This window comes from Anopheles marshallii, chromosome 2, assembly GCF_943734725.1.
Source record: "Anopheles marshallii chromosome 2, idAnoMarsDA_429_01, whole genome shotgun sequence".
Lineage (NCBI taxonomy): Eukaryota > Metazoa > Arthropoda > Insecta > Diptera > Culicidae > Anopheles > Anopheles marshallii.
Genome location: NC_071326.1, coordinates 28,960,442 through 28,972,893, shown reverse-complemented (window position 1 = coordinate 28,972,893; position 12,452 = coordinate 28,960,442). Strand labels below are relative to the sequence as shown.

The window sequence follows — 12,452 nt, the reverse complement described above, 5'->3', positions numbered from 1 at the left end:
GTCCGGATGACAGTTACGATTCAGTGTTCGGTGCGTAACTGTTCGGTGCTACAACCTGGTGCTTCTTATGTTATTCGTCGTTCTTAGTTGCCAAGCCAATCGCAGTTGCAAATATCCTGTCACTGGTATAAAATTTTTTAGTTGACAAATGTGACGAAGGTCAGTCATAACATTTAGTAACAAAAAAATCAAATAGACCGCAACTAACTCCCTGCCGTGCCCGTAACCCATCCATGCTACGGGTAATTCAAGTCATTACTATCCTCAGTGGGTGCGGATGGCCATGATCAATTGTGACTATTGAAATTGGAAAACCCTGCCACCATGACGTACCCTGTAGGTACATTCATAGTTCCCTTATAGGACTCATCGTTAGGATATGAGGAGATGGGTATGGAAATAGTGGGTGAGTCGGTCCTTGAGAGATGTTTTTGGAAACAATTCTATTTAATTGCCACTTTCATTTAATCAACACTGCAAAACAGAAACCAGGCTATACAAAGCAAGAGAGCAGAGAGAAAGATTGAAAGTAGAGATGGAACAGAACTCACATACAAAAACAGACACACGTTTAAAAACATCGCATAACACAGAACAAACCGAAAAGTAAAACAAAAGATTGTTCAATTTACCGTGTACATATAGATGCTAATGATTATTATTTGTTATTCCTTTATTATTAATAAACATTAAATTTTTAATCAAACGGTTTCTTAGCAAAAATGGTTCTGCACCTTCTGTTTGCCCATCATCTCACAATGGCTGACGCGCTGTGGCGCCGTTTGGGAGAAAAAAAAGGTGAGCGGATAAAAAAAAACCAACACTCGCGTAAACATCCGGAAGTAAATGAAACCCACTTGCTGTCTGCTGTATGAGTCGTTATGAATTTTTGTATTACATAAAATTTTGCACGTTTCACCATCGAAATCGCACCTGAGCCTTGAATGCAATGGCAAATACCCCACCCATTTGCAGTCCGATGAGAAAGTGGATTGGATCGGCAGTGTTGCTGGTGATGCTACCGCACGGCCCCTTTATGCCGTGCCGGAGTCAATACTAGATGAGCTTGTCCGAGGTGTAGTATTGGCGCGATTCCATACTGTGTCGTTTGACCACGTTCGTCACCTGCCGGGCCATGGTCGATTTGGTGCTGCGGTAGTTGGTCGGTTGGGTTGCGAGCAGATACGGCAGCGGTGGACGGCTCTGCACCGGTACCTCCGTGCACTGCATCCACGAGGTAACGTCGTTGATGGCGACCAAGCTTTTGATTTGCAGCTTCTGCAGCTGATTCGTGGAATGTTGCTGTTGCTGTTGGGCCGCCGAATGTGGACCAATGCCGGCGCCATTCTGGAGACTTGGCAGACAGGTCGTGTTGGCGTTTGAACCGTAACCATACCCGCCGGTTGATGTGGAACCTGCCACGGTGCTGGTACTGTGGATGGTGGAGAACGTATGGTTCGACAGTGGAGACGCCTCGGACTGCTGCAGATGATCGTTGGTGATCAGCTTGGCGTACGTTTCCTTGTACTTGCGACGGTCAGAATCGGTAAGTAGCTTGTTCCGATGGAAGTTGATGTATATCTGCAAGAATACAAAAAACCTGTTTACTTCTTTAAAATTCTAGTGTTGGATGAATCGGATTGTGAAGTTGAATGAACCTAAACCGATTGCTTCAATAGATCTTCAGAGATTCGCGAATGCTTTGAGAATTGCATAAGAATGACTCTTCTCGTCAGATATACACATGCTACAATACTTACATTCTGCACTAACCCACATGTACGTATTAGGAAGTCACGCTGCCCAAGCAACGCCATGCGTTCCCGTTCCTCATAGTCCGCGATCTGGTCCGGCGTAAACTCGTCGTGCTTCTTCGTCACCTTCGATACCTTGCGCTTGCGTATCTTCTTCTTGGCCGCCAACGATCCAGCCCCACCAGTCCCGTTAGCACCCGCACCATCTTCCCCCCCTCCCATCCCACCACCCTTCTGGAGCTTTGGATTGTGCTTATGCAGGATAGCTTGGTTCAGTCGGAAACGCTCCTCCAGCTCGATCCGTTGCTGTTTGGCGCACTCTTCCCGTCGCTTGCTGGCCGCAGTCTCGTTGTACACCGACGCTTGGCTTTGGGCGATGAAGAACTGCAGGTACCGGTTGGGATCGCCGGGCGCTGGAAGTATGCGCCGATAGCCACCGAGATGCGTTTCCTCCCAGTTGATCTGTTCGGCCCACGGGCCCATACCATCCTCGCCGTACGGATCTTCATCCTGATCGTTTCCGTCGCGTCCCTGCTGCTGTTGCTGTTGTTGCTGCTGCTGATTGTGTTGCTGCTCCTTGCTACCACCCGTTTGCTTCGAATAATCGCGCAGCCGTTGCAACAGTCGGTTCTGTATCCGTCGTTTGTCCTCCTCCAGCACACGCTTTTTTACCTCACCGTTTAGATTCAACATCACGAATGTGTCCGCGATGAGCGCCTCCTTGATCTCCTTGTCGATCGCTTCGTCGGTGTGAAACGACGGCGAATGGTTCACCTCCAGCACGTACGGTTTGAGCTTGTGATCGATCAGTATGTCAAACCCGAGCACTTCAAAGCACGCCTGAATGATGTCGTGCGTCGGAAAGCTGGCCGTGTACGTGTGCTTTAGCATCGGCCAGGCACTCATCACCGTTTTCACTATCACATCGTCGATGTTGCTCCACAGCTCGGCAATATCGTAACCCTCGGCCGTCAGTATACGATTCAGCGTGGAGAAGCGCCGTTTCGAACCGGCCTCATCATCGTTCGAGAAGGTTCTGCTGTACTTGTTGACGGAATAGTTGGTCAGATGCATGAAGGTGTTGGAAGCGTTCGTAACGCACGGTTCCTTGTACTTGTTGGTGGCAAACCTACGGCAAGAAAAAGAAAAGAGGAGGTGGGAAAAAGCAACCCCGATTCCTAATGGTTTGGAACACTTACCTAGCCAAACCCTCGTTGTACACAAAGATGCGCAAAGGGTCGGTCGAGGTGATCAACGTGTACACGCGCAAATCGAACTTGTACCCATCGATCAGCAGCGGTTTGGTAATGTACACCTGGCAGATCATACGATCTTTCGGATTAATTTCCTTGAGGTTTTTCGTCAAGAAGATACCTTTCCCCTGCGAACCCTGGTCCGGTTTCAGGATGAACGTTTTGCTACGGTGCGTACGGCTGTAGGCTATCGCGTCACCCAAGCTGAAAGCAGACATTAGACCCAAGATCAATTGACAACAAAGGTTCACCTCCCACTCCTGGATGTCTCTCACTTACTCAGCCGGAAAGCACCACGTTTTGGGGAAAATTTGATAATCCAATGGAAACAGCTTTAGCATACGGTTCAGGTTGCGGGCCAACAGATCCTTACGGCAGATCTCGAACATACCCGGGAAATGGTTCACCTTCTGGAAGCGGCGCATATCGCGACAGAAGTCGACACCGACGAACGAATCCGTCCAGCACACGTTCCACAGATCGGACTCATTCACTAGCCGATAGCCAAGTCGCTTGCAGACGCGCGTGATGATGTCGTAGCGGCAGTTTAGTATGCAAATACTGATCGGTAGTCTGTTGGCCAAAGGATAAGCGGAAGGGAGCGTTGAATGAAAGCGGGTATTATAGCTTGCCCGATCGCACGAGCCACATGAACAAGTGTACATGACGGAATGGGTCGTATATAAGTGATGAGATTCTGCACAGAGCCAGTGTACTAAGGACAACTATCGCTAGTACATTCGTTTCGGGACGGTTGGTCACGGTTGGCCATCTCCTGCGCGTGTTTGTCTATTAGTGTGATAGAGCTTAGTGTATGAAAAGTGTTTATTTTTGTGGGTTTTGTTGCGAAGGTAGGTGTCGTATCGGAATGTAGGGCAGCGGCATATGAACACTGGATGAGTTTCGAATAGGTTGCAATAGTATAAGGACGCTTACGTTTTCTTCGATTTCTTGAGTCTATGTACAAGGCGCGTATTTTGGTCGAGAGCACTTCTACAACAGCTGCGAAAAGACAGCAAATTAACGGGAAGAGAAAAAGAGGGGAAAAAACACACAGTTGTATACACACACACACACACAACAATAACAACGGACACGTACAGAAGGAAGTTTAAGGTAAGTGTGTTACTTAGTTAAAGCGACAACTTGAGGTACGTGAGCGAACGTTATAAATTGCCCTCCATCGGCAGGCGTGATTAACGGATAGTAAAAACGAGTATCGGCAATACTATTGGCATGCGGATAATATATCTAACACCTGCAAGTATGCAATCACGTAGTGTTTAGTTCGCTTGTTTAGAATTTGCGGACTATTAGGCGCTAAATTTGATACGTCTCAAAACGTCACTTCACATCCAACGGTGAGTTGTTGAGCGGAGTAATATTACTATAAATAGGGAGAACTATTTATAAACAAGTGTGGCCGAACAAGTGATGCAGCCCTGTTGTGGATGTCTGGTGCCATAAATAGTAACATTCGTGGTGCATATACCCATGCATAAAACCCAATGAAACATGTGCAGACATGCAATTATGTATGGTGGAAAAGGAAAGTGCACAAACTACTGTAGCTACTACAACACCCCCTCCCTCAGTATCTTCATAAATGATAGCAGATCAATAATTATAGATCATTTTACTGATTTAATCACCCCAAAGTAGATGCCGCAATGCAGCATTTGTACCCCCAGCCGCAACAAAAGACCCCCCCCCCCCCCCCCCCCTCATCCCTCCGAGGGAAACTATGAATGGCAAGTCTAAAAATAGTTGCCACTTTCCATAGCACAGCCAAGCTCCCAGCGCCCCTTCGGGGACCATTTCAAACAGGACAGGAGGACAACTAATTTGTTGTCGGGCCAAACAACCGAATTAGAGTGCTGCAAATTCCGAACAATGCCAAGAACGCAAAACGGGAACGGGAGAAACCCCAAAACCTCCCAAAAAAAAAAAACAAACTTTCATACCGTCGATTCACTTGCTCCGAACGTAATGATTCACCCGCACGAACTCACGACGCGGCGCGAGAGTCCTTATTTTTAAAGGTAATCAAAGCAAGCGCAACTGCTGCTCCGGGATGCTCTCCAGCGTGGCTCCAAAAATAAACCACGCTTCGATATTAATAGTAGTACCGCTGGTAGTAGTAGGCTTTTTGGGGTCTGTAGCTTTTTTTTTGTACCTCGGTGAACTTCGCGTACCCTAAAGAAACAGTTGCCGCTTGTAGCAGGGAGCGATTTTTCATTCTCACCGTGGCTGTCTTCCGCTGGGGATCCCGCGGTGTGCTGGTGACTGCGGCTGTTCCGAAGCAACAAATAATCAACAAACCAACCCGTTCGCAACCGTCCGCAACGGGGAAGTTCGACGGGGTTTGAGTTGCCATAGGCGCCTCGTTGTGGGAGGGAGGGAATAGTAGCGGTAGTAGTTGCGGATACGCCGACAGAGCCAACACACCAACCGTCTATCGATTTATGCAATCTAGTTTGTTAGCTGAGCTTTCTTTGCCAGCGCCTGAATTTGCTCACAGTCGGCAATGCAACGCCATTTTTATCGCCACACTATACCCAAGTGGCCCAGGGGGAGGAGGAAGGAAGAGATTGAAGACTCTCCAACGAGAGAGCTTCCCTCGCAAATGGGGCAAACCGGCTAGACGATGCCAGCCCAAGTGATGAGACCAGGAGGTACTCGAGATGCCTCAAAAAAAGGAAAATGTTGGCTAAACATTGGCTATTGAGTTCCGCGTCTAACTAAGCCGCACACCGGGGGTGGGTTTAGTACCAGCTAGCGACTATGTACACCTTCTCGCAGCTCTTCTGCAGGCGAGTCGCAGATATTCAAGCTCATTCATTTTCAAATGGGTTTTCGCAATAAAAAAAACTGGAACAAACTTTACGTCGCCCGGAACTTCTGTCGGAGTACACCCACGTCCTGCTCGTGGGATTAGCACGGTGGCCTCCTTTTAAGAAAGCGGAGCTGTTACGGTTTTTTCCCGTAACACTCCCTCCCCTTTACACGTCAAACCAGGCATTCTACAACCAGCACACAGCAGTTGGTTTGTGTATTCCAAGCAAAGTCGTTAGAACAGCAGTTTACTGTTGTACACACTATCAGCAGCAAACCCTACGGCGGATAATAGTCCCTTACGGTACACGGGATACACGTATCCAAGCAAGCCATTCACGGTGCACGGTCATTCATACTCACCTCACATCCTTCTTGCTCTCCTCATCGCCATGGTGGTGATGATGGTGATGGTGATGGTGGTGATGGCAGAAATGTTTCGAGTTTTTCGTATCCGCATCGCCACCACAGTACACCGCATAGTTGCGATTGTTCACACGCAGCAATCCTTGCTGGTTCTGGAGTTGCTTGCACGGTGCACTGCCGTTGCTAGCACCCGCACCGCACTCGGTAGCGCTCTTGGACGAGAAGGACGTCTCGGTCGTGTCCATCTCCGATTCCGTATCCGAGCTGGTACCGGATTCCGCCGTACCGGACGACGTGTCCTCGTTCGACTCGTCACTTTCCTCATTGCTCGTACCTTTTCGCTGCACGATCGGTTTCGGTTTGGTGCCGTAGTTGCGGTTGATCATTGCTCCAAGAGGGATAGTTCGCGGCAAACAACCTTTTACCTTACCGGATTTTAATGGGTGCGCGTTTGCGCGCCCCAGCGATGCACAGCCTATTCGCACCTGCAAAACACCCGGAGAAACACGGTTAAATGTGCGGAACCACACAGCGCCCCCCGAGCCTGGTGTGACATCTAAGCTGGCCTAGAAAAAATACTACCTCGACGGAGGCGAATCGCTTCCGCGCGCGCTCTCTCGGTGTGTGTGTTTTTTTGTGTTTGTTTCGCCCCAACAGCAGCACCACCTTCTTTCTCCCGGCTGGTTTTTTGTTTCGAACCGTGGCTATGCACTAGCCTTTTTCACCAAAAGAACAATCGGCCTAACCAGAAATGCCTAACACTGCTAACGTGCTGCCGTTTGCCGAACATTTGTGTACACCATTTGCACACCTTCGAAATCCCGCGCACCACGTTCAAATGCAATCGAAGTAGGTTAAACTAATGAACACAGTAGGCCGGTGTGTGTGTGTTTTGTGTGCCTGCACATGCTGCACTTTGCTGAATCTTGTCGTGTGACAGGTAGCGGTGATAGTGTGTTGGTGTAGTGGCAGCTGAAACGATTAAGCGCGGTTTGGTGCGCGATCCATGTCCGTGCAGGATCGTCGTTCGGAGGTGACTGAGCCGTACCGTCGCTCGGTAGGATACTAAAAATAGCAGGCACCGATGGGCGAAGCCACCGTTAGTGGGCTCGTCACCGAAAGGACGAACATCCCTACTCCGTCGTTTGCAGTCTTCGCCCGCTAGTTGTTTGGGGGCCCGCTCCTGTCAGTCGGTGGTTCGCTCTACCTATAGTACCGGCAGTAGGGCTAGAGTTTGCGAAAGCGGCACCCTTGTGCTTCCGCTCATTCAGTGTACCGTTGTTCAACAACGTTTCGCCGACTCGGGTGACGTCGTCTCTTTCACCAATGGATACCACCGTGTACACGATTGCGCGGGAAAAAGTTTTTCGCGTAAAGTTCTCTCCATATCACGGTGTGGAAAGAGGCATAACTTCAGAACTTTTGGGCACTGTCTGCTGCCCTTTTTTTGCGCGAAGTAAAACCAAACCAACGATGTCACGGGCCGGGTGTGGAACGGGCTTTCGTTACGCCACTGTTGGGTACGTACTAGGTAGCGTTCCAGTTCCGGTAGGCAGCACCTGCTGCCACCGAACTGTCCCAGCTGGAATTGTTAATAGTAAAAAAAAACATTACTGCCCCACAGTCACAAACGAATCATTCGTTTTTTGATTACGACATTAAGGTCTTCAAGATCGGGACCACCTTTAGGAAGTGTGGTAGCCAAATGGATCAACCGAGTTCCCCACAGCACTACTTTGCAACAAATCGAATCGTATAGTAAAGCATGTTTCGGGGTTTTCCTTTGATGCCTTTAACCCCACAGAAAACTGATAATAAATTGGCCATTTTTTTGGGGTCGGTCGCACGTACGGAACAGTTTCGAAAAGTTAGGCTATCAAAAAGTTCACCACACGAAGATGTCGTGCGGCCAAAAATATCCTTCTATTCTCGGGTTGGCCTCGTATGGGTCGCTGTGACTGTATGCACTGGAATATGGTGGTCTCCGATGAGGATCTTAGTATACAGATGACTACAAGACAAGTTTTGCGTGTTTTTGTGTGTAAAATGTCGGCGCATGTACGAATTTACTACACATTGTAGTTTAAATATTTTTCTACAAATCTAAAAAGGATCATTTTATGTTTTGTACGAATCAGGTGGAAGTTTATGAATCATCGTTAGTCACGACATTGCCTCCACCGTGCATACACTAATTTGGTCATATATTTGAGTTTTACTGACCTGCTTCGGGGCACTCGTGTCTTCATTCTTTGCATTCGAATCGAAACGAAAGCATGAAATAGTAACCATCGTTCATCATTCTATTATCGAGAATTAACAAAGAACGTAAGCGAAAGGTCCCGGTGAAATGGCGATTGTACGACGCGATAAAGCTGCGAATGAAGAATTGCTGTGTGGCTCCGTCGTGGCTAAGGTAAACTATGATACCAGTTGTAATGGAATCCTGCCACGGTTGTTTTTCGATTGGTTTCCAGCGTTTTTTCTTTTGTTCGCTCTGGCACGAATGTAACGTGTTGCATGTTACACCATTTTTACCATGTGCCAGGAAAGGTTGAACCCGCTAAACGGACCCATTAACTCAGATTGTTGTGTTCCAGTTAGGTCGGAGGTTTGTTTTGATGTACAATTTGCGACGGTTGATGATGCACGCGTACGATATCGAAACGATGGGTCAATTAAAGTGCTTAATTAGATAAAGATGGCAACGGTGGCAACAGAAAAGGAATTCCTTTCCTCGAGTGGAACCGTGGTAGGAAAGTCTTTGCGCGTGAATTAAACGAGTTATTGCAATTTTTTTATTCAATCAGATTGATGAGCCGTTATTGGCGTATTCAGCATAGCTTGCCAGGAAGTATACCAAGGTTTTAACATAGACACGACCATGACATAGGAAAACTGCTTTCTGTATGCCAACCAATCTCCAAGCTCCTTTGCCAGCGTAACAATTACGCTGGCGTTAGTTAGTTGATACCCGCAAAGAAAAGTTGTTATAGTAACATCGAAATAATACAACATTCAAAAACAACGCCAGACCATTTCAGGCTGACTGGCCAGTTATCGCAGACAGGTGGGCCGTTTTGCAACAAGAACTGTAAGAACAGGGGGAAATGTTTACTGTAGCCCAAAAAAGTATTTAATTCTGTACAACGTGTTGACGGGTTAATAATTGGCAATTGTAGTGCAGCCGGTGGGGTAGTACGGCGTTGCGAATGGCACCGATAGTATTTCAACTTTATGGATTGATTCCATCAGTCAGAAGTGGGCAAACATTGGAAAGAAAGGGTAAAGAACTATTTACCCAACAGGCAGGCATAAATCAATCAAACATGACTGCAAATATACCGCTTTTCATGGAAAGAAGGTTCATTGTTTTTAATCAAAAAGGGGTTCGAATCGCGATAAAACGAGGGAGTTCATTTCTGTTGATACCATACTGTCAGGAAGTTGAAATGTTTCAAAAAAGCAAGCAAGCCATTACTTTCCGCCTGTGTGACACATAATCGTGTGTCGGAACCGAGCTTTAGGTGCGTCCAGGCGGTGATTGTGATGGTGTTAGTGCAGGCGTGTCGGTTGAGCTGCTACGCACTGCTGCTGCTGCGTGTAGCTTTTGTTGTTGTTTGTCTCGCGTCCAAACGTGCCGTTTTCGCGGTTGTTCTGGTTGGACATCGTAGGGAGCGCTTCTTAGCAAGTAATCAGGTAAAACCTAGCCATACCTGTCGCAGCTACCGGACCTTGCAGAAGGTCTTCCTGGAAGGAAGAGTAAGCATTAAAATCTTGCGTAAAACGATACGGGTATAAAAACAGAAAAGTGTTCGTAAAACGTTATAAGTATTAGAATTTTGGAGTTACCAATATGTGCCAGTTGGAATACGTTTTTCATCTAAACCTTTTTGAAGTGTTTCGTTACAAATTTTACGAAATGAAAGTTAGTTAAAACTGAAGCAAACCGAAAATGAGTGAATTTTTACCCCACAAGGGCATAATAAACAAAGCCCATATGATTGGCCATTGCAGTAGTGTGCGTGTGGGTTTGACGTATCGCAACAGCACAGGGTGACTCATTGCAAGCTGCAAACGATTACATCGCAGTGATCGTTTGTGAATGAGTAATTTACTTGAGGCACATTTCGAATTACACCACAAAAAACTAAGCGTGCAAAAACGCACTTGGCTGATAAAAAGCGTTCCGGGCCGTGGTCGTGGGTCGCTAATTTAACCGAAAGTAGTTCTCCATCCGCGAACAGTGAATCAGTGTTCAGTGTTGTTGTTCGGCTCACGGGCGCTAAACAGTTGTGTAAACAGTGACCCGTATGCTGTGCTTTTTGAATTGTTTGCTCCACTGCAAAACGTGTGCGAATGGATAACGTTCGAAGAAACTTGTTATCGTGGATAGAAGGACACGAAAATTTACTTGAATTACACGAAAAAATTGAATTTACGTGCCGCAGTAAATACGAAACATTAAAAAAAAGTTTGATGATGCTAAGAACGTCAACCGTTTTGTTCATGAAATAATCACCGAAACTCGCATAATTATTCCGTGAATCTTATCATATCATGCTGGTTGAAGCGTGCGTTAATCTCTCTGTGCCCGCGTGTTGTGCGCAGGAAATATTTTATTACCTTATGTAATGTTCATAAACATTGACCTCCTTTGCCGCTGCACTTAGGGCACGACCGGCGACCGGGCGAATTGAAGATAACTAACTATTTGCCGTACTAAACTATCTCTTTTCTACGTTCCAGCAGCAGAAACGCAGCGTCTTAACGTATTTGCAAACCGAAATGCGCTGCGAGGGAAGATAAGAACGAACAGGGCCTAAACACAACCGTGTCGCTTACTGATCAGACAACGTACAACACCGGTGTGCGAAAGAGGAAGCTCCAAACTGTCCCGCATCAATCCGAGAACGCTCCCAATATGGAATCCGCCGAAAGTCTGGCAACGGTTGGCAGGAATGCAACCGTGCCGGTGGACAAAATAACCCAAAATGAGGCAAAGCTGCTGGCGATCGTAGTCCTTGGATTTGGTAGCTTTTTGTGCGGTTTGCTGCCGATCTACATTTCCCAGCGTAACCGCGAACGGTACCCGTGCACACTGTCGTTTCTGTTGTGTTTCGGAGCGGGCGTTCTGCTGGCTACGGCCATCGTTCATATGCTGCCGGAAATACGTGGTGCGCTCGGTGAGTTTGCCGAGATTGTGTTCTGTGGCGGGTTTTTCTTCATGTACGCCATTGACGAGTTGATGGTGTTCTGCGGAATTGGTGCACACGATCACGGTGAAGGGGCAGGAGCATCCGAGCACCGGCAACGAGCCTGTAGCGTGGGTGACGATTCCGATGCGGCAAGCACTTCCAGTCGCAGAGAGCGTCGGTACGGTGCAAACGAAGAAACCAAATCACTCCTCGGACAGCAAGAGTAAGTTGAAGGTTCGAACCATTGCTTGGCTGTAATGCAATTTGTCATTTAATCTATTGCAGAAATGATCCGGAAAACATTCTTACCCACCGATCGTTGGAGAGTGCGGTTGGTTTTGCCGGTAATCTATCGCGCCGGTCATCCATCAGCGGTCAGCCACTGCAGAGACAGACCACGAATGCGGCCGAAATGCAGCTTACCGGTGTGTTTGGGCTATTGCTAGCCCTCTGTATGCACTCGCTGCTCGAAGGGCTGGCAATCGGGGTACAAAATTCAGGCCCCAAAGTACTGCTGCTGCTCGGTGCGGTCAGTGCGCACAAGTTCGTGGTGGGCTTCGCTCTTGGCGTGGAGCTGTGCACTTACAATGCGCGGCAACGCTGCTCCCACGTGCTGCAGGTGTTAACGTTTTCCCTCGGCTCGGTGGCCGGTATCGGCGTTGGCATGGGGTTGGATGGGCTGAACGAAACGCTTACCAACCTGATCATGCCCATTCTGCAGGGGCTGGCCGGTGGAACACTGCTGTACGTGACCGTAAGTGAAGTTCTACCTCGGGAACGGGCGAAACGTTTTCGACACACGAGAGGTATCGGACCGATACAGTTCATTGCTGTCGCGTTAGGATTTACGCTCATGTCCGTGCTGAGCTTAGTGCTTACTGACGAGTAAGGGAAGAATCAGAAAGTGAGAGTGTGGGGTGTGATATGTCTTGAATCGTAGTTCCTAGGTGTAGCGAATGTATTATTTTAAAACATTTTAAGAGAAGAAGCAGCTCACAATCCGTATGATCACCATGTGTGCCAAACATACTTTAATAGTTTTTAAA

General features: G+C 47.7%; 2 protein-coding genes across 2 annotated transcripts; one reads left to right on the top strand and one right to left on the bottom strand.

Moving 5' to 3' along the window:
• Window positions 1-1,056: 1,056 nt before the first annotated feature.
• On the bottom strand, window positions 1,057-6,594 carry LOC128707477 (tubulin polyglutamylase TTLL13-like). The gene is made up of 6 exons (XM_053802429.1): window positions 6,206-6,594; window positions 3,944-4,009; window positions 3,287-3,580; window positions 2,954-3,211; window positions 1,761-2,883; window positions 1,057-1,581 (listed from the first exon to the last, which is right to left on the bottom strand). Exons 1-6 carry the CDS (start codon window positions 6,592-6,594, stop codon window positions 1,057-1,059), a joined length of 2,655 nt encoding a protein of 884 aa, XP_053658404.1.
• A 4,538-nt stretch (window positions 6,595-11,132) lies between these two features.
• Window positions 11,133-12,295, top strand: LOC128707414 (zinc transporter ZIP3). Its single transcript, XM_053802366.1, has 2 exons — window positions 11,133-11,629; window positions 11,692-12,295. Exons 1-2 carry the CDS (start codon window positions 11,133-11,135, stop codon window positions 12,293-12,295), a joined length of 1,101 nt encoding a protein of 366 aa, XP_053658341.1.
• The last annotated feature ends 157 nt before the right edge of the window (window positions 12,296-12,452 follow it).